Source organism: Phocoena phocoena, chromosome 1 (genome assembly GCF_963924675.1).
Source record: "Phocoena phocoena chromosome 1, mPhoPho1.1, whole genome shotgun sequence".
NCBI lineage: Eukaryota > Metazoa > Chordata > Mammalia > Artiodactyla > Phocoenidae > Phocoena > Phocoena phocoena.
The window spans coordinates 53142087-53165035 of NC_089219.1; the positions used below are offsets into that span (position 1 = coordinate 53142087).

Below are 22949 nucleotides of genomic sequence, written 5' to 3' on the forward strand. Positions count from 1 at the left end.
AAAAAAAAAAAAAAAAAGTAGCATTAATCCTGTAAGGCTGCAGATCTGAACCACAGTTTCTTCCACAGGGACAAAAAAATGCCCGTTTTATACATAACATTTTAAATTCTTCTTTTAGTCCTCATAGGTCTTTCTTGTTAGGAGGGATTTTTTTTTCCTGTAAAGCAGGAAAACAGGATGTAACACTCTTTTTGTATCATCAGTAAATGTTTTCCACCTAAATGTGAAATTTAATGGGAAACTTTTATGTGGTTAAAATGACGCTTAGGAGTGGGTGCGGGGGCTTTTATGAGTAGGACAAAAATTGCGTTTAATTCCAGAGCAATCCAAATTAAGTAAAATGTGCCTTCAAGCAGTAAAATTAAGCCATATATACGTAGTCCTTTATAATAATGTCTATTATATAATTCTTTATCAAAGGTTTGCCCTAAAATGCTTGTTAAAACAATCCACTGAATATCTAGAAATGAAAACTATAAAATCTCTTCACCCACACTGCTTATTAGTATCCTTCAGGAGCATCCTTAGTTAATATTTCTAACACATGGCTTCTTAAAGTGTTATAGGCCTATTGTGACAGCAATAAAATTTCCTTTTGCTGAATGGTTGGTGTGTTTATGAGTTACTCTATCTACTTGTTGGCAGCTTGAACAGTAAAGAAAATGGTGATTGATGGGCTGAAGTGTCTGATGACTCTGACACTGTCTAAGGATACATTACCACGTGTTGTGAAATTCTTTTCCAGCAATTCAGAGTTTAAATCCCCCTGGAGGTGTTTGTGGTTTTTGTGGGGCTCCATGATAATTAATCCCTCATACTTGGCCTTTTAAAATTGCTCTCCAAGCTAAAGTAAATCCTCTGGAAATTCAGATGGATTTAATATCCATGTGTGATGGGTATTTTGGTTGTATATCACTTTTACCATCAGAAACTTGTTTTGATTACGGTAAGATTATGAAATACTAACCCTGCCAGCTTCCTCTTTCTGGGTCATTTTGATGCCTTTTTCTATCTCCAGCAAATTTCTTGATGATCATTTAGCAAACATTTATTGAGCAGGATACATGAGCAAACACGTATCCTGCTCAGCACCAGGATACAAGGAGGAGTTGGGAACAGTTCCTGTCTGGAAGGGTTCCACTGAGGGCAGGAGGTGGTATAGGAGCTAGATCCATGAACAAGCTATCGTGATACTGTGAGTTCAATAATGCTAAGATATAGTAGTGACCCACAGGACAGGTTGGTCCACTCTACCAGGGAAGAGAGTCAAAGAAGGTTTCATAGAAGAGGTGATGCTTACCTGGCTCCAGTAGAATTTCATGAAACAAAGTAGGTAGCAGATAAAAGAAGGCAAGACCTTCAAATATTTCGTGCCCTTAGTACTTTCCAAATATAGATATATAGACTAACTCTGTAAAAATATACAAGAAACTTAATACTGTATGTTTCTGATTAGGGAAATTGAGTGAAGGACAGGTGCTGGAGAGAAACTTCTCAGTGTATACTGTTTTGAATCTAATACCATGTGCATATTTTATCTATATCTTAAAATAAATAAATACTTATTCTTTTAGGAATGCGGACATTAAGACAGTGGTTCCTTAAACAATATGATGAATTGGCTAGCCAGCTACTTCTTCCTGGCTCTCTATTTTTTTTTACTTGTCCTTAATTGTGGAATAAAGAAATATTTTTCAAGTTAAACATGTTTCAGATATAGACTGGTGAGGGAGAAGTTTTTAAGCAGAAGATTTTCCTACATCTCTGAAATCCTGCCTTACCCTTCTGCTTAGGGAAAACCCATTGTTTGAGAAACTCTCCAACTCACTGATCAAATTCTTCTCTGGCTCTAGAGTTGGCAAGTAAAATGAGTATTAGAGTTTCTAGGGGACACAATTGGTCTTACCTCAGGCGGTAAGTAAACAGACCATCTTACTCAAATTCCTATTGTCCCAGTGAAAGTCACACAACTACCAAGAGGAAATTACTTTTTTATTATATGTCAGTCTTGTTCATCTATAAATGAGTCTCAGGTCTGCCATTAGGAGAAATTAATCTGTTTGATTGAACACTTTTTATTTTAAACATCAATTTATCACTTGTATATAATGTTGTTCTATTTCTGCTCCTGTAGAAAAAAATAATTCAGTGAATCATATGGGTACACAGAAAGAGGACTGAAAAGGTGAAAGGAAGGAAAGAAGGAGATAAGAATAACAAGTGGAGTTAAGGAAGACTTTATATCTGGTGGAGAGAGGGCCTCCCCATCATGCTTTGTGTCGTGCAAACCCCTAATCAGGTACCAGCACTAGCAGCTGAGACCCATAGATCATCACCCCACCTCTAAAGCCTAAGGCTTCAATTTTTACTTCAACACTTGTCTGTTCACTGTCTATAAAATGATCGGCTCATGCCCTCAAGGTTTTTGCTGTGGAGCTGAGGAGACAGTATTTCAACAGAATTGATGCCATATGGAAAATCCCAAGTTTTATTTTGCACTTGTCTTTATACAAGTGCAAAATAAAATATTTAAAGCAGATGAGAAGCTTGCAATAGTGATAGGAACACAGGCTTTGGTGTTAAACAGCCCCAAGCTGGAATTTCATCTTTTCTACTTAGTAGCTGCAAAGACCTGGTCAAATCTGACCCTTCTGAACCACCTTTTCCCTAACTGTACGTGAGACTAATAACACTGAACTTGCTTAGTTGTTATGAGGACTAAATGGCACCAATGGGCAGTATGTGGCCTCTTTGGCACAGAGATGTTAAATAAGTGAGATGTTATCACTTCCTTACTATGTGCTGGCATTGTACATGAAGCTTTATGTGTAGATAATATTGTTAGAACCATATAAAGACGGGGAAGCTGAGAGGTTAACAGTCTTCCCATGGCCAGAAGTAGCAGGGCCAGGATTTGGATTGAGAAGTCTGATTCCAGAAGCCTAGCTCATAATCATTTGCCTCTACAGCCTCTGTTCAGCATAAGCCAGCAACCCACCCACAGGGAAATGATTAATAGATTGCTTCTAGAAGAGATGGGTTTTAAAAGAAGTCATTGGTACTGGTAGACAGAGTCACTGAGTTATTCAGGGTGGAGTGTTATTTATTTGTTTATTTTTATTTTTTAAATGAAAGCTTCTTTCTTTTCTTTTCTTTTCTTTTCTTTCTTTCTTTCTTGCTGTGTTGGGTCTTCGTTTCTGTGCGAGGGCTTTCTCCAGTTGCGGCAAGTGGGGGCCACTCTTCATCGCGGTGCGCAGGCCTCTCACTGTCGCGGCCTCTTGACACAACTACCAAGAGGAAATTACTTTTTTATTAGTCTGAGGCTCCAGACGCGCAGGCTCAGTAGTTGTGGCTCACAGGCCCAGTTGCTCCGCGGCATTTGGGATCTTCCCAGACCAGGGCTCGAATCCTGGCAGGCAGATTCTCAACCACTGCGCCACCAGGGAAGCCTGAGTGTTATTTAAATACACAAAGATATGAATGTGGGAGGGAGTTGGTGGAGGAGAAGGCACTCAAAACTGTGCCAACAAGCAGGTATTTTAAAAAAAGATTTATTATTTATTTCTTTATGTAATTTATTTTTGGCCGCATCGGGTCTTAGTTGCAGCACATGGGATCTTCGTTGAGGCGTGTGGGATCTTCGTTATCATACGCGAGCTCTTCACTGTGGTGCGGGGGTTTCTCTCTAGTTGTGGCATACAGGTTTTCTCTTCTCTAGTTATGGTGTGTAGGCTCCAGGGTGTGTGGGCTCTGTAGTTTCTGGCACGTGGGCTCTAGTTGGGGCATGTATGCTCAGTAGTTGTGGCACACAGGCTTAGTTGCCTTGCGGCATGTGGGATCTTAGTTCCCTGACCAGGGATCGAACCAGCGTCCCCTGCATTGTAAGGCAGATTCTTTATCACTGGACCACCAGGGAAGTCCCTAACAAGCAATTTTGCTTGAATAAATAGCTCAAGTGCATTAAAATTAGGAGGATACAATGAGCAGATGAGAATCATGTGTATAATCAACTCCAAATTTTTATTTGAAATAGTAAAGGTCAGTCTTTCATCAATGACCCACTATTTCAACTAATCGCAATTTTTTTCAAACCAAGAAAGAAGTAAAATTTCAATATAGCCTTGTCAAATAGATGTCTAAAATATCCCAAACCAGTGTCTATTTTACTATCCTGTTCTATGCTATGAACTATATGTTTTGAAAAATAAATCTTTTTTTTCCCAATTCACTAGCCCACATTTCTAATTTGGTCCCTACCTCGCACCTCTATCACCCCCAGTTAATGCGACTGTCCAGAACCACAGTTTCATAGAGCACTTTGGGCACACGAGGGCACATGGTAAGAAATGTGACCTTCTTCTATTGACAGGTCAGAGTGCCTCATCACATTTTCTTGTATTTTCACTGATGACTTTAAGAGAAGCCACAACTGTAGTCGAGTAAAAGGAAAGAAAGAAATGGAGTTTTCCATCTAGAAAGACTCATGGACCAAAAATAGATCATTGGCAGTGAATTCAGCATTTATTTGAGCCTATTAACAGTATATTTATTTTATGTATGATAGTTCATTGAGCACCCAGAAAGTATCTAAGAGTTTTGGATTCAGGCTACTTTTACTGATTAAAAACTCCAGTGGGTCTTTTCCTTCCCTTTGAGTATGAACGAAGAGAAATTTCCCATTTGACTTTTGTAATGTTCCAAGATCAAAGGAGTTTATGCTGAAAATTCAGCTCTGTAAAAGCCATGTGTAGCATAAGTTCAGTCTAACTCTCCCAAATTCAGTGAAAACGGGGCATTTGGCCACCAAGCTTTGAAAACCAGCATTACAGAGGGTGTAACCAAGAGCTTGCATTAATTTCTTCCTGAACTAGCTTCATGAAAATGGCCCTTAGTGTCATCTTGGCAGTGTTGTTGGGATCGCCTGAAGCCACTGACCCAGCAAATTTCCTTGAAATCATTCCCCTGAAACAGTGCAGAGAAACAAGCTCTTGGCAGTATAAATGCTCCCTGGGTCTGGAAATTTCATAAGTCAGAGTTAAAGCAAAGAATGGTCTGAAATCTATTGCTGGTACAGAATCTGAAATGTAAATTGTCTGGATCAAGGAACCCTTCCCGGCTCTTTGCAGCTGCCTCTCTAATTGCTATAATAATAAAGAATGTTTTCAGAACTGTGTGGTGATCAAATGAAAGCATTTATTATTGGGAAGATATTTGGAATCCAGATGGGTCATCTGGTTAAAGACCTCTGATTTTCTTTGGTTGTTTCTCTACTAGAGCATTTGTACAGGAAACTTTTCTTTGAAACGTAGGTTTGGTTTGGAGGTCTTTACCTATCTTATATTTTTGCAAGAAATATTTCATTTATTTACTTCAAGTCAATTTAATTCTAATTCTGATACTCCATGCTTCTGGACTGAGGTGGAATCAACCTCAGTCATTTTGGAGGTCCATTGGCTCTCAGGGTTCTGGTTCTGTCTCAAAGCTCCCCAACACTGGGGCCCCTGCGGTCATTGTCATCAGTCCACCCTGGTAATCACCAAGCCCATGCTTACCCAGGCCTGCATGATCTCTTCACATCCGAATTCCTGCCGCTTCCAGGCCCCAATGCTTGGGACTCAGGACTTCTTTCAAGGTGGGATCCATTACGCCTGTAGGCCGCAGCCCTTGACCATTGTCTGCAGGGTCTTGCAACCTGTGTGTGGGCTGGAGGGGCAGGAAATGGGAGGGCACTGGGCAGTACAGGGCTCAAATCCTCACTTCTCAGGGACCCACAGATCTCTGTTTCTAGTCTCCATTCAAAAGTGCTTTTCCTCTCCAGTGGCCCGCCAAGACGCCTAGCATCTCCATTACCACCGTCATTTCAGTGCCCTTCAGTTTTTTTTGGTTTTTGTTTTTGCTTTTTTTGCGGTATGCGGGCCTCTCACTGTTATGGCCTCTCCCGCTGCGGAGCACAGGCTCCGGACGCGCAGGCTTAGCGGCCACAGCTCACGGGCCCAGCCGCTCCGCGGCATGTGGGATCTTCCCGGACCGGGGCACGAACCCGTGTCCCCTGCATCGGCAGGCGGACTCTCAACCACTGCGCCACCAGGGAAGCCCCAGAGTCAGGATTTGAAACCACAGTGTCTTACACTTAGGTCTGTGAATGCCCTTTCCCCTACTCCATGCTCTGTCCTCCAGGGCCAGTTCATTCCCCTAAGTTCTTACCTTTCATTGCCCAAGTAATGAGGCCTGACAAACCCCCTTCATCAGGCCACACTTCTATGCCAAATCTTTGAATACCAATAAATACCTGAAACCATGTTTCAAAATATACCATAAAATGTAAATAAGAATGAGACATCGTTCACCTCAAGTGTATACACAGCATCAGTGTACACAGTTAACAGTAAAACACATGGGGAAGCTTAACTTGAAATATTAGGCAACACCAGTCCTAAAAGAATGAAATAATAAACTTAGGAAAAATTGATTATACCTCTGAATATACCAAAACTGTGTATTTTGTTTAGGTCAAATAAAATATGGCTTTATTAACAAATAGCAAACTATGGGTTGCTGCCTATGGTTTGGTTGCTGGCTTAAGGAAGCATTTATGGTTGTTAAAAATTAAGAAGGATTTTTTTTTTATAGGATGCTATAGTTATACATGAAGTCTATGAAGAAGGGGCAGCAGCCCGAGATGGTAGACTTTGGGCTGGTGACCAGATATTAGAGGTATGTGATTATGAATTCTATTTTATACCAGCAAATATGGTTCCTTTAGTGACCTTGATCCACAGTCAGTTTACCTATTCACTGTCTTCTAGTCAACTATATCCTTATTATTTCTTTCCCAGTGTAACAAAACATGTACTTTATTGTTTTTTCTTTTTTTGATGTACATCAAATAACTGTCATTAGAATCATGACAGATTACCAACCTAAATCTGTCTGTGAAAACTTTCTTTAATTAAAGGGGAAAGTACAACTAAAGGTTCTATAATCAAACGAAACTGTATAGTATTGCAATTTGATCTTTTTGCCTCTCCACCTTACTAAATGCCCTTCTAAAAACATATATGTATAGACATACACATAAACATGCACACCTGATATTTTAAAAGACTTTATAGCAGCTTTAAGTATTATTTTCTTATCCCTAATAAGTATATTTATGTCAAATGGAGGTCCACGCCATGGTACCTTTGTTTCAAAGCTGATGAAAACGTAGAATCTTCTTCCTTTAGGTGGTATATGGTACTTATTAAAAATTGAAATGCTTAACTTGCCTCTTTTAAAAGGACTCTCATTTAAGCAAAGGTGTTAAAGCCTTTTAAAAAGAGCCAAGGCAGGCAGTGTCTGAACTAGGAAACGGATGAATGGAAAGTCAATGCCAGGCATTCTGGTAGGTGGAACTAAAGAGCTTTTTCAATGGTGTGAAACCTTTAGGCAACATTTATTTCTTTCATTGGATGAATTTAATTGAATAGTTAACATTTTATGGTGGGCATGTGCATTTTTGCTTTGCAGCTTTAATGTAGCACATTATGAATGACATCATAGAATTTTATTTTTCCCTTTGGTGGTTCAAGTCTGCCTCCCAAGATGAAACCAGAGTTATAATTAAAGGTAGAAAACATAGGCAAGAAGGGGTTAAAGGAGAGGCCAGGCTGAGTGCAAATTAAATTCAGGGCAAGTTATAGGGTTTCTCTGCAGGCCTTTACTGTGCTTCATCATTGGATTAGGACATATTCCCAGCGCATTCATTAAGGTGCAAGTGTATGAGGTTAGAAAAATAAATGTAGCCTCTTTGGGAATGGACTTGACTGTTTTAGCATACAACACCATTTTTTAGTGGTCAGGAGTTTTGAGGGGGTTTTTTTCCTCCCTAGATTTTCTAATTAACTGGTGCTATCATAATTGGCTTTATAGAGGAATAGATTGAGCATTCAGAAGAGTACAGATGCATACATGTCTTGATAGTTAACATAATTTGTAAGCCCACAGATTTTTCTGTAATGGACACGTGGACCTAAATCTAATATGTGCATTTCTTGTTTATGGCGATGTTTGCGCAGGTGTAAATTCACATAAATTCACAGTATAAATCTTTAAATATGTAGTGTTTATTTTATATCAGTTATACCTCAATAAAAGAAAAAAATTTAATTTATCTATCTGTATTGAATAGACCCTCAGCTGTAGCTGCTGTCTTCCATAAAATATATTCATGTATAAGTGAACACTCAGGACAGATAAGCATGAAGAAAGCAAATTTGTTTTAACTGCAAGGAGAATTTGAAAGGTCAACTAAACCATTTCCTGGCATCTGGCCGAATTGTATTACCCAGTGTGGATGGATGGTCTACACTACACTTCTCATTAAAGATAGCCAGACAGGCTCTTCTCTTGCCCCAGACAGGATCTTGTCCACAAAAGCATACTGTGTGTCTAGTTAAGAAATGTAGCTCTCAGGTTGGTCAAGGAACATGTTTCCCTTCTAAGCAGCTTTAGATTCCACATTTGAACTTGTTCCAATTGTGGCTGCTGTGTACAGATGCGTAATGACGTGTAGTCAGCCTGGGGCCTGCAGGTTGCCTCGAGAAGAAGACAGGCCAGCTTTGGTGATACATTTCGAGACTGTACTTTTTCCAAACAATGGCTTTTCTGCTCATGAGAGTCCTCTGCCTGGTGCAGGCTGGCCTTCCATGGTTTTATACTATCCTCATGTTAAATGAGGACAAGCCAGGTTTTGCTTACAAAGATATAGTCAAATAATCTTTTAGCCTGGTAAGATTTATAATTCTATGATTAACATGGACTGTCTTCTTTCTGGTTCTTTTTTTAAGGTTCAGACCCTCCTCTTACCCTACACCTATTCCCATTATCCCCTTCTATTTTTGTGCAGGTGGGAGAAGAAGGAGTAGAGGGCTAATGCCTGGTTTTCCCTGTGGGGTAAAATAGTAAGAACTGCTGCCCTAGTTTGGTTATTCTTTCCTTCCAAAGCAGCACTTCACCCATTTCCCCGAATGCCTGTCCTCCCCAAGGGACATGATATACTCCCATTGACAGCTTGGGCTCCCTATGGCCCTTCTCAAATAGGGAACCCTGCTATTACCACTCCTACCCCTCTACAATCAATGTTCTAAATAATGCATCTGGTGCTTATGTAAGGCACTTAAGGTAATACATCACTGCACAATATTCTAGCCACACAGCAATATTTCTCTTACAATTATTGGTACATTTAATGGTGTCTCTTGATAAGCAGAGGAGAGAATGAAAACTGTGAACTTGGAACAGATCACTTTGATTTGAGCAGACATCTTGATGCTGGCATTTCGTGTGAATTGCTTTTGTAATATTAGAGTTCATGACAATGCTTTTAATTAAAAGCATAATGGTTAGGGCCTTTCAAAGGGTATTTTAGAGGCTTGGAGAATTCACCTTCAATCATGGAGGTAACTTTTTCTCAGTTGAGTAGCAGAAGTGGTCTTGTGTGCCATCTGTTGGAATACAGGAAAAGAATCAGCTCAGGCCACATTTTCTGGAGACATTCTTTCCCCCTTTGTCTGTGGGTTTACCTCACAAACAATGAAAGCGCATTCGTGGGCCTGAAGTGCATTCGTGCACCTAAAGTAACAGTGAATGCTGGCACTGAGAAAATACAGCCCTGACTGCAGTTACTTCAGTTCCTTTTAAAAATATCAATTCCTAACTTCTGTCAAGCTTAACTTTATGCCAAGCCCTGTGCCGAATGTACTACAGGGTTTATTTCATTTAATCTTCACAACACTACATGGATACTATGATTATTGTTATTATTATTATCTCCAATTTGTGGAAGACGGAGTTGAAGCTGGCCTTGAGTAATCTATGTAAGGTTTCACATAGTAAGTTAAAATCAGCACTCAAACCGAATTCCATCTATATCCAAACGCCTGCTTAAACACTGTTATTCTGGGTGTAGTTAATCTAAGTGAGTTCCCAGACCCACCAAGATATATCAGAAAATAAAGAGCAGCTTGAAAATTAGGCTTTTAAACAATTTCTTGACTCATAGCATCAGCTTTAAATAATAGCTCAAAAGTCACCTTCTCCAAGAAGGGCTCATTCTTCTCTTCTCCCTTCTCTGTAACCATTCTTTATGCATGAGTCCTGAGTCTTTGGAATGTTAGAACTGGAAGAGCCTTAGACCAGCCCCTCATTGTACAGATGAAGGAATGGAGGTCCAGAGGTAGGCTTGACCTGCCCAGGACACCCAGGGATGGACCAAAACACAGGCTGAAACCAACATCTTGAGAGAACTCTGTCACCCACCTGGCCATGGCCTAGGCCCATCCTTCCCTTGGTTTGCCTCTTTTCCTGGCTGGGACCTTGAAGCAGTGACCCATGATTCCCTTCATTTGAGCCTAGTCTACTCTGCCTCTTAATTTCCCCCTTGTGTCATTGAGTTACCAACATCAATACTTGATTTTTGCTGTGTCAGGGAGCTCCAAAAACCCATTCTAAGAATAAGATGAGGCAGCATGGTATAGAGACCAAGGGTGGAAAGATAATCTGGGTTCAAATTGTGGCTCCTCCATGTACTAGCTTTGTAACCTTGGTCAAGTCACTTAACCTCTCCATGCTTCAGTTTCCTCATCTGTAAAATGGTAATAGTGTCAGACAGTTAGTGTAAGATTGAATGAGGAAATTCTCATAAAGGGCTAATACACAAGCATTTATTAAGTAAATAAATAAGTTGGCTATGATTTTGCCATTTAACAGACAAGGAAATGGAAGCTCACAGAGTTTACATGACCTGCCCAAATTCACATGATTTTCTAGAAACGGGACCATGGTTTTACTCAGTGCTGCTTCCAGTATAGTCTGCTGTCTAATGCATGGTCCTGTCTGTGCTCACTCAGATACAGATTCAGATGAGTGGACTTCAGGGAGTCTTTGACGCTGTCAGAAATACCAGTCCCTCATTTCCTTCTGGCCTGTTCTGAAGTAGTCACGATGTTAGCAATTAAGAGTGAGGATGTCAAATTCAATCAGCAAACTGAGTCCAAGAAATGATGACCAAATACTAATGTTTATTTCCCCTTTGACCTCAATTAAATGAGCCAAGTAGTCCCTGCTGTCTCATGTTGAGTTCACGGTAAAGTTCACAGCCACCTAAAATTGCATTATCATGTGTACTAACCCACCCTCTATGCTTATTTGGGGTGGAGGTGTGTAAGGATTACAGCCTTTGTATCTGAAGCAGCTATGACTGCTAGTGGTCACTCCCTGTGTGCTTTGGGAATGGCTGGACATTTCTGGAGGTTTTTCACTGGTTGGGTCAAGGAGCTGCCCCAGACAGAGAGGCCTCTGCTGTCAGCAGCGCATCTTGGATGCCCGTCGTTCCAGGTTAATGGGATTGACCTGCGGAGCGCCAGCCACGAAGAAGCCATCACGGCCCTGAGGCAGACCCCCCAGAAGGTGCGATTGGTGGTGTATAGAGACGAGGCGTACTACAGGGATGAGGAGAACTTGGAGGTTTTTCCCGTGGATCTGCAGAAGAAGGCTGGCCGAGGCCTGGGCCTGAGCATCGTTGGGAAGCGGTAAGGAAATGCTGTGAAGGTCAGGATTGATTGGCCTCCTTCCTTCGGAGTTTTAGGGGCTAAAGCCTATAAACACTGAAAGATAAAGCTTAGTATAAACTAATGATATGATTTCTAAAATTAACATTTTTATGAATACTTGAACGAGATAGGTCATGTTTCTGAGCAAGCCCAAAAATGTGTCATATAAAGATAGAACTCTAAGCCCAGTCGACCCAGACTGTTCAGAATTTTATCCCCATGGAGAGTAAGAATAGAGTTTCTAAGCTTCTTTCAACTTGGAGTCACTTAGATCTGAGGCTTGCAGGGGTTAATTAAAGCAACCGTACCCAAGAAACAGCTGATATCAAGAAAGAGATTTATATATACAATGTTGGGTTAGGAAAATTGCTTTGCCATAGAGTACCGTGTTAATTTCATACTCTCTTAAACTAGTTGAGTAGTTCCTGAGACTAGCTGAGTTGACATAGTCGACAGACATAGATTCTTCATGACTACAGTTTTCTATTAAGACAGATGTCCCCAAAATAATAGCTTGCAGCAAAAATGTAGGTAGATCCTCGTGGCTAGGCTACTCTTTTGAGACCTTTGCTACTTACCCGTGTGATAGGAATTGCAGTAATTACTCCAGAATAATATTAACAGATTAGAGAAGTAAGTAAGATTTTGAAACTGCAATTCTAGCTTCCACAGTTTACTGGCTTTAGATATCTAGTGTGTATTTATTCCAACAGGGCTGCAGGATTTTCATGTGACACCCCAATATAGCCTTAAATGGCATCAAACATATTCTTAGGAAGAATTGAATTTGGTTTTACATATATCGTGTCATGTGCCCTCACAGACCTCTGATGACTAGCCTAGTGGCTTTTTCCAACAGTCCAAGCTGTTACTAAGATACTAGCTACCATTTTTGAGCACTGATTTTTGCACCACGTACTGTGCTCTCATGATCTCTTTTTTACTTCAGCACCATAAAACCGTCAATTTGGAAATGCATTATGAAACAAAGGAGCTGAGACTCATATTTCTAAGCAAACTCAGTGGACATCTGGGTACAGAGCAACTGACAGAGCCCATGTTGAAGTTTCCCTTCTTGCTGTGATGCATACACGTGCCTGGAGAGATTCCATTTAGAGTAGTGGTTTTTCCTTTATTGTCTCGTAGTGGATTGATGAAATAATCTTCATACAACACCAGCATTTTAGATTAAGTTTGTAAGGAACATTTACATTCCTTAGCACAAAAGGTTTCATTATAAAAGATAAGATGTAGGGGCTTCCCTGGTGGTACAGTGGTTAAGAATCTGCCTGCTAATGCGGGGAACACAGGTTCAAGCCCTGGTCCGGGAAGATCCCACATGCTGCGGCCCGTGCGCCACAACTTCTGAGCCCGCATGCCACAACTACTGAAGCCCGTGTGCCCAGAACCCGAGCTCCGCAACAAGAGAAGCCACTGCAGTGAGAAGCCCATGCACCGCAATGAAGAGTAGCCCCTGCTCACCGCAACTAGAGAAAGCCCACACGCAGCAAGGAAGACCCAAAGCGGCCAAAAATAATACATAAATAAAATAAAAAAACAAAAGCCCATCTGAGCTAGAATGAGTTCATCTTTAAAAAAAAAAAAAGACAAGATGTATAAGCTCTCAAAATTCACAATTCTTTGCCTAGCAGTTCCACGACTAGGAATTTATCCTAACCATATGCTTGTAGATATGTTATTCACTGCACATAGTTTGCAGTAGATAAAGAATGGAAATAACCTACTGATATATGTCCACCAATAGTTTACTAATAAATGAAATTAAGGAACATTCATAGAATAGTATGTAGCCATAGAAAGAAAACATTGAGGAAGCTCCAAGTGCTAATAAAGACCAGTTGCTAAGGCATTAACTGAAAAAAGAAAAGTTAAAGAAAACAAAACTGGAGGGAAAAAAGGAGTGTATGTGCATGTATACCCATTTACAAGCATGTGTACTATACCCACGTGCATTTGCTTACGTATACACAGAATATCTCTTGGAGATACCCAAGAAATGAGTAACATTGGTTACCTCTGAGAGGGAAACTTGTGGACAGGTGAACAGAGGTGAGAGGTGAACTTCCCCCCCACCCCTTTTTAACCTCTTGTATTTTGAGACATTTATTTGTTCATCAAATAAATAAACATAATTAAAACCTTAAAGTAATGAAGGCAGGGAAAGAGAGGGAGAGTGAGAAAGAGACTAGAAATAGATCATGTGATAATAATTGAGCTGATCTCTAAGGAAATAACCTGTACATTTTAATAGTACTTAATTCTACTTTTTAAAGTATATTTCCATTTTATTTCACTAAAATTATCCTCTTGCAGAAATTATGCCCTTGGGCCAATGAAAGTGAATATTACAGGCAGCATAAATAGGTATAAGCTATTTAAAGGGCAAGCACTCTGAGGTTTATCATTTGGGAAGAATATCAGTAGTCTCAGATTTAACATAGAAATATTAGGTTGTGCCACTACACTGCTTTATGATATTCACAGAAATGGAAGTGGAGTGTTTATTTCTGACATCGTGAAAGGTGGAGCCGCAGACCTTGATGGGAGATTGATTCAGGGAGACCAGATCTTATCTGTGAATGGGGAGGACATGAGAAGTGCCTCCCAGGAAACGGTGGCCACTATCCTCAAGGTGAGTCCCTAGCTGCTTTCTGTGTGGCTGGTATAACTCAAGTCCACTGGGAACGGTTCTAATCTGGCTTGTTTATAAAATGTGTTGAATTTTATGCTGATTCTAATTTTTTACTAGAGACCTAATACCCGATTATTTTAACCAATCAGGAATAGCCCTAAAAGAAAGCTATTATACTGACTAACAGGATTGAAGGGAACCCTATTTGGGGATTTAAGCTAGTTTTTCATACTTGTGAGAATTCCAAGTATCCTCAATTGTCCTCTAAATGCATTTGATGGGACAGATTCTCCTGGAGTCACAGAATGTATCCTCCTCCCTCTTGGGCTATATTAACATGAATTCATCAAATCCAGTGTTTATTGCTTGAAAGAACATTAAAGATTGTTAAAGACCAAGTCCTTCATCTCACAGTGAAGTCTGAGAAAGTAGAAGGGCGTGCCCAAGATTTCAGAGCTGCACTTGAGGGGTTTTCCTGCCACCCAAACTGTCTCTCACTGAAGTTGCTGTGAGGCTAAGGCTCAAGGTTCCCTTCCAAGTGTCTTTGCCACATGGACCCTACCTTCCTTGAAAGAAACTGGTTAATAAAAATCCTTGTAAATTGCCATTCAACTATAACCAGGTGTATCTTACTCTGTTTCAGAAATACTATAGCTGTAGGAGCTTTTGCAAAGATAAATGAATTTTATTTTAAAATCCTGCTTTCCTAAAATAGTCAACTATCAGTTATTACTCAACAGAGGACTTGTATTAGATTACGTCTGTGTTTGATTTTTCTGTCCTCCTTTTCACCACTTTTTCTTAATCATTTCACTGCTCGCAAATACTTTCATCAGAAGGGAAAAGGAAGAGAAAGGAGGTGAATTGAAATGTAATCCTTTTAACGTGTTTAAAGAAGTCGCAAAATCATGAGATGAATAGCATTGAGCTGATAAATTTTTATGACCTTGTGTGATTTTTTTGATAACTGAATTTCCTTTCTACCTGCAGCCTTCATCAGCCATTTACAGTTCTTGGCTGCAGAGAGATGAGTGGAGGCACTGCCACAAGAATTTAGAACACACATCCTACTGTTTTTCACCTCTGTTCTTTTCTTGTCTTCCCAAGTGTGCACAGGGGCTTGTGCAGCTAGAGATTGGAAGACTCCGAGCTGGTTCCTGGACCTCCTCGAGGAAGACATCACAGAACAGTCAGGTTGTTGATGGCTTCCCGTTAGACTGGCTCACCTGTCCCAATTGGGAGAAAGTTCCCCATTTCATAAATGATTGTTTGGAAACAATGTGTAATATACAGCATATTCACAACACCAAGTTCGGTGTACTTTAATGTGTTTGAAATAAAAAGTGAAAGGTGGGGTGGGAATTCATTAATCCCTAGATTTTTCTCTCCTTTATTGCCTGCAAATGTTTTCTTAGAACCCCTTTTCTCTCCCACTATTAGTTCTATATTACCTAGGCATTGCATGTACACAGCTGTGTTTATTAAAAAAAAGAAAGAAGTAACATCTGGTGGCAATTTGACCCTCATTAGCACAACATTGTTCTATTCATTCAATTAAATATTGCTATAAAGTTAACTTGTGAATAGCCACTCACACATGCTGAGAGCAATTAATGGTATATTCCTGGGCGAGCAAAGTGGGGGGTGGTTTCTCCTGTGGGAGGGAGGCCTTAGTGGGTGATATTTTGTGGGTTAGCAAACATCTCATGTTTATTTGCAAGGCTGAGGTAAGTGCCACTTTTTTTTCAACGAAGTATATTTCACTGTGTTTTTTTTTTCACTGTAGTGGCTGACAAAATCAAGACAGTAGAGGATATGTTAAGTCCCATTTGGTACATAATGAAACTATAGAAACTTACATGTGACCCCCAATCCCTTTTGTGGGTTATTAGATGGGCCTTTGTCTGAGGTTAAAAGCATGACTTTTGGTCTCCTTCCTAATTTCCTTAAAGCCACTCCAAGGCCTTTGTTTAGATGATGTTCTGATTTTATGGTTAGCACACAGGTGCTTCTGGAATTAAGTTAGCTGCCCCTTTTGCCTCACTGGTGTTAGAAAATGAGTGAATAAATAACAACATTGTTCAGATAGGTTCACAGATTAGCTGGCTTCTTTTAGATAATCATCGGAGCAATCAAACCCAATAAACATCATGTTAAGTTTGGAACGTTGTTTTTTTTTTTTTTTTTGCATTTCTGGTTTATGTAATGGGCAGCAAATATCATGTGTACTAAGAGACAGTGGTGCATTAGGATTCTAGAGGTCAATAGTTGGTGAGGACTCTGACCAGACTTGTATCAAAAGTGGGAACTTGAGATGCAAAATAGTTGTCTTGGCTTCTTCCTTAATGGAAGATTCAACTTGAGTGATTTCATTGAAGCCCTATTGTACATAGGGGTTAGAATGCAGAATGAACAATACTGGAGATGAAATTTTTCTTCCTGGAGAGTATGGGAGGGCAACACAGAAGGGGTTCAATTGGGTCTCACTCCAAAAGGAGTTTGATAGATTGAAAAGAGAGAAAAGGTATCCCAGGGCTTCCCTGGTGGTGCAGTGGTTGAGAGTCCACCTGCCGATGCAGGGGACACAGGTCCGTGCCCCAGTCCGGGAAGATCCCACATGCCACGGAGCACCTGGGCCCGTGAGCCATGGCCGCTGAGCCTGCGTGTCCGGAGCCTGTGCTCCGCAACGGGAGAGGCCACAACAGTGAGAGGCCTGCTTACCACAAAAAAAAAAAAAAAAAAAAAGGTATTCCAGACAGAGGGTGTAGCATAGGCAAGGGCACAGAGGGGTATAAGGAATTCCAGTGTTTTAAGAAAATTTTGGACTGACAGGTAAGGTGGTAGGTAGAACTGGATTTCTGTCCTTGAGGAATGTATATGTGCATCTTAGTGATGAATAAAGTTTACACTCAGGTTAAATACAAAACTAACAAATTTAGAGGCTCTATTATTAAAGGTCAAAAACCCACCATGACCATTTATCTGTTATGTAAATGTGAGCTGTCATATTTCAGAAACCTGGGACGAAGTATCAAATGCTTTTCTTTAACCTCTTTGCACAGCATTTTTATTCAGAGGGTAGAAGTTTAATTCAATTTTAAGCAAAGCAGAAAATATATTTTATCCTTACTTTGTCCTTAAAATTATGACCTAGATGATATGAGAGTCTGTACTGATATGTAGCTAATGGGAAGAAGGCTTGTAGCAGGCTGTAAAAAGGAAGTGTCCTCCTTCTTCAAGAATTGAATATCAGCCCATGACCCAGATGGAGAAAAAGAGGAACCCATTCCCAAACATTTCCCCTCCAAACCTTTTTAAAGCAGTCAGTACTCTCTAGGGGCACAGATTTCCTTCTGGGCAATTATAAGATAGGGAGACAGATGCCTCCTTTTGAGGGTCTGGGAGAATTTTAACTCGTTGACTTGGCCTAGAGAAAGTGAGTTCATTAAGAGAGATCTTCTAGCCATGGGGCTACCAAGCCTCTTTTGAAAAAAAGTGTTTTCCTACCAACCAGGAAAGAGTATCCTTACTCTGCAGAGGAAAATGTATAATGGTAAAAACACTTGAGAAATCTTTTCCTCAGGTAACTGAGGGAGTACTTCCAGGCAAAGTTCATATTTCTAAAGGCCTTGACAAACACAAAGTTCTGAGATTTTGTTTAGGCAAAGGTTATAATATGCTATACTTCCTCATTTCTGAGTAGTTATCTATTATAGCACCATTGATTCAAATCATATCCTTTCAGGAAAATATAAAAACACTCCTTTATATATATATATATATCCACTGTGAAGTGTACTGATGTCTGCAACTTACTCTGAAATGAATTTTTTTTTAAAGGCAAACTGAGTGATGAATAGATATGTAACAAAAAAATAGTAAAATATTAATTGTGGAATCTAGGTGGTGTGTCTACTGTATCATTCAACTTTTCTGTATATTTGAAATTTTTCATATTTAAGGAATGTTAAAATATTAAACAACTTTCATCATACTAAGGAAATGGATCGAATTATCATTTTTCAGGTAATAATTATGGTCTTAGGTTTACCTCCAAATTTTGAGGCAGTTAAAGCATAACCGTGAGAATTTGGTAGAAAAAATTCTTTATTCACTAGTGGTATCATTGTTTTCTGCATTGGAAAGACCCTTCACTGTGCATATGATTTTCGTTGAATAGCCACTAGCCAAACATGACTATACATTATCTAAATTTATTTAAATAAACGTTAGATTTATTTTAAAATGATAGTAATGGAGGTATAGCAGATTGAGCTGAATTATTACCAACTCTAGGAAAATCTTTGAGGAAAATATATTTTAATATTCCTAAACTAATATATTCCCCTGATATTTACTGCTTTTTCTTACAGTTCAGGGTTCTTTCTATTTTATGGAGTTCCTATAAATCTAGATTTTATTATATTTGTTTTAGCAAAATAGATCAGTAATTTAGATAAAAAGAAAATAAATTTTGCCTGTAGTCCCAAATGACACTTAGTGGCATTAACTGATCATATGTAAACACTGTAACAGGCTAGGAAAATGTTTCTGATTTCATGTGGAGCACAAAAAGCTTAAATTACTGCACGTTTTCTACCTTGATGATTGAAACCACATATAAAAGCACATACAATGGAGAAAGCAGTGTAGCAAAAGTTAAATGGGATTGTTTAGGGTGATAAGAGAGGGAGTGTGAGTAATTTTTGTTTTCTGGCCTCCACAGAATTTTCTATTACATGGTTATGGTTACTTCAGTAAGTAAAATAGTAATAATAAATATGAATTTCTAAGACTGACCACTGAGTTTGCTTTTCAGCAGAGTCAGCACAGCAGCCTTCATCCTTCCCTTGCTCCTGTTATCACCAGCCTGCAAAACCTGGTCGGCACAAAAAGAGCTTTGGATCCTTCCCCAACAAACTCAGGTATTACTTGAGACACACCCTCAGCAAAACGATCCTGTTACCTAATTAAAAAAAAATTTTTTTTTAATTTTTCTTGGAGTATAGTTGATCTACAATGTTGTGTTAGTTTCAGGTGTACAGCAAAAAATATTTTTAAATCTTTGAACATGGCCACATAAGCCCCAAGCTTTCTGAAAGGCCTGTTCTAAAGGAAGGAAAGCCATAGAGATTCGTTTTTGGAATATGCCTTTAACTTTACACATGAAAAAGAGAAAAGCAGAAATCTAAAGTACTTCATAAAGTAAAACCATTTCCAGAGAGAAAATTTTTAAATTACAGGTCCCTCGAGGAAGGTCAGAAGTGCATATCCCATCATGGGTGGGGTGGGGAAGGCATCTTTTTAAGCCCTTCCTTGGGTAAGGTTATCATTGATTAAGGTGGAAAAATGTTCAGTGAAACAAAAATGGCTCACCCTCCAAGCCATTTAATCACCATATTCCAGGCAGCGGCTGCTACAGGCCATCAGCTTTTGTCAGACCAAATGATTATAGCCACATCTATCTCAAACAGAGAGGACTTGTTTAAAATAGAGGACATAGCCCCTGATTGATGGTCACCAGTTTGAATTTTGAGAAAGGGTATAATGCCTGCTTGCCTCAGTATTCCCTCCTGAAAGACCTAGAAAATGATACTCTTTTCATGGGGTAATATTATATCCTAAATATATTGTCTCTTACTTTTAAAAGGTTAATTTGTTGTTTCTTCATAGGCACAGATGTGGGACTAAGGACCATTGAGATAATCAGGGTAAGTCAGTTATTTTGCTTTTTTTCTAATTTGTGTTGCATAATATGTACATCTTTCCCTCAATACAATATATTGGATTGTTAGTGTGTTCTTTTAAGTTACTGAAGGCAACATATGGTCTATGTAACACAAGCAGTCTTAGGAAAATATAGTAAAGCACGTACATGACCACCGTGAACTTTTTGGTGTACCACATTCACTTCATTTTGTGCACTGTGTTTAAGTTTTAAGAAACAAAAACTGGTATCACATTAGACATACTCTTGTAGCTTGTCTTTTTTACTTTAAAGCACGGACTTTTAGCCATGTGAATAACTATTTTTTGACAGCAGATGGCATGATTTTTGTCAGTTACATAGTATTCCATTGTATGAATGTGCTGTAATTTTTCTTAACCGATGTCCTCTTATTAAACAATTAGCATATTTCCCAACTTTTGCCATCTTTTATAGCAAAATGTCTTTGTATTTTCTTTTTGGCTCACATCATGGGTGATTTCTTTAGGATTAATTCTTAGAAATGAATTGTTGAGTCAAAATCCACACTTGTTTAAAGGCTTTTATATATAATGCCAAATTGCCCTCCTGAGAAGATTGTGTAAAATGCATTTCATTTCATAAAGTTGTCAAATCCTGAGTCTCAGACTCCTGATAATCCTGTGCGATTTTTCAGATTCCTGTGTGATATCCAGAATATTGGCAAGCAGTTTTATTTTCCTTATTCTTACCATTAAATTTGGGATTCAAGCAATAGTGAAAAAAATTATGACCTTGTTGTAATCATGGATCAACTTCAGTAAAGTGATATCCAGCTTAACTTAGTTCTCTGGACTCAATTATAGCTGTGTTTAAAGACACTGTACCATTTATTAACTCTATGACCTTTGTCAAGTTACTTAACCTCAATTTGCTTATCTGTAGATTGGAGGTGATAACCCTTGCCTCACAAGGTAAATCTTGTTGTGTGGATTAAATGAGGTGTAATGCATACAGTATACTTAGCATAGTACCTAGTTCATCATGAATGTCTAGGAATTCATTATTATTAACTACAGCTTTGACTAAATCTGCCTTATTTGTTCCCAGTGTCTTTCCACCAGCATGGCAACTCAGATGTTCCTCGTATGGGGAAGTTAAATGTACCAACATGTGCATAATTATGGATAAATTAAGGAAACATCACAATGGATTTGAACAAAGCCAAATTATTCCATAAATTTCTCCTCATTCCAAGATTTATAACATATCACTTTATGTTTCCTTAGTCATTTCAGCTGCTTGTTTTTACAGGCTTTTATAAAAAGGCCTGTTCCTACCCACCCTGTTCTCCCACATACGGTCAGAGCAGAAACTTCATAATGAAATGCATCTTACCATTTGCATGTAGGGTTTTACTATTGATGCATTCAGAAAATAGAAGCTAGACACAAACACTTTGGAAAACAGAATATTAAAGTTTCTGTCATTTTGTTCTTTTTCCTTTGTCCAACTTTATCAAGGTCAAATTGAAACACACTAACCTGTGTATATTTTTAAGTGATCAGGTAAAACTGCAGAAGCCTTGCAAGCCTGTAGGCCCGTTTTCTGCAACCACTCCCCTAACATTTATGTCATTGTTGTCATATGTTTACATCTACATAAATTGAGAACCCCACCAGACAATGGTATCATCTTGGCTTTAAACTGTCCTGCATATTTGAAAAAACTTAACAAGAAATTGATCGCATTTTACTGGTTCTTTGCACATTGAGTAACTTAGGGGTTTTTCCCAGCCCTGGTGAATGTTAATGCTGTGTAGACTCTGAAGAATGCTGGTGTTTATGTTTTAGCAGGCATCCACCCAGTTAGGCTCAGACTGAAAGTTATGTCACCTTTTGTAAGTGGTAGTTCAAAACTCAGTTCAGTTCCCGAGTGTGGGTCTGTCCCTCATCTGCGTGGCTTAGACTGAACCTGAGAATTCTGTGGATGCACTCACAGAGGGACAGGATCCCCTTCTCTGACTCTGTCTACTCTAGTTTTCTTCCTTCATTCTCCAGCCATCAGGGCTCCTTTTCCTGGTTCCTCTGACCAGAAAGATGGGAGTTAACATCAAAGTTTTAGCAGTTTGCCCCACCTTTACAGCTCCTTGACTGGGACTTGTCTTCAGGACAAAGCTGCCAGGAAAACTACCGGGAGATACACCCTCTGCTGTCGTTTCTCCAAGTTTTGGCTCTCCACCACAATTTCTTTGAGTTTCTTTACTTTTCAGAAGTCTTGGGTAATTGTACTTTAAATTTTGACAAGAGGTCTTCATTTTCATCAGTAGGAGAAAGATGTTATAGAGTGTACATGCCACCGTGCTGAAACTGGAACTTGTCCTTTATTCTTTTAGTGATTTTTAAAATGTTAACCCTGGGATATAAATATGGGGGAAACCTGCACAAAGGCCAGAATCTCTTCACCAGGGCTGGAGTGAACAAACGGCCTCATCTCAATCTCAGAGAACATTTTCGGTCGCATGTTACTTCTCTCTCCAAACTCTGTACTCACTACAGTGGGTATCTTCAAAGATCCTTTGTTCTGGCATAGTCCTGCAGCTCTTTCAGAGCCAAGTGTGTTTGTTCACACCCAGAAGAGCATGAGATGTGCAGTAATTTAATTGTAAACACCATATGAGGACATACTTGCCAAGTTCTGCATCAGAATTGGCCACTAAACCGAGCAGTAGCACAGGGTTGTTTTTCTTTGTTATTTTTGTTTTTACTCCTCCTGTTGCCTTTTACTGAGCCCTTTCTGTGGGCCAGGACTGCACTATATCACCTCATTTAATCCTCAGATCAACACTGTGAGGTAGGTGGTTTTCTTCCCACTTTATGCGTAGGGATGGAAGCTCTAAGACGTTATGGAACTTCTTTAGCACCCCCAGCTAATTAAGTACTCCAGCTAATTAAGAGCTGAAACACTGGCCTTTCTGACTTCAAAGGCGCTATGCTTAACTCCTGTGGTACCGTAGCCT

The 22949-nt window shown here is 39.4% G+C and overlaps 1 protein-coding gene across 2 annotated transcripts in view; it reads left to right on the forward strand.

Annotated features, from left to right (window-relative positions):
* The window catches only part of PATJ (PATJ crumbs cell polarity complex component), a 340450-nt gene that overhangs the window by 293066 nt on the left and 24435 nt on the right, over nt 1–22949 (forward strand). For both annotated transcript variants that reach the window (XM_065889002.1, XM_065889011.1), the window contains exons 33-39: nt 6631–6714; nt 11377–11570; nt 14097–14244; nt 15352–15438; nt 16824–16832; nt 19064–19169; nt 19918–19955. In XM_065889002.1, coding sequence (XP_065745074.1) covers nt 6631–6714; nt 11377–11570; nt 14097–14244; nt 15352–15438; nt 16824–16832; nt 19064–19169; nt 19918–19955 — 666 coding nt within the window. The remainder of the gene's footprint in view (nt 1–6630; nt 6715–11376; nt 11571–14096; nt 14245–15351; nt 15439–16823; nt 16833–19063; nt 19170–19917; nt 19956–22949) is intronic.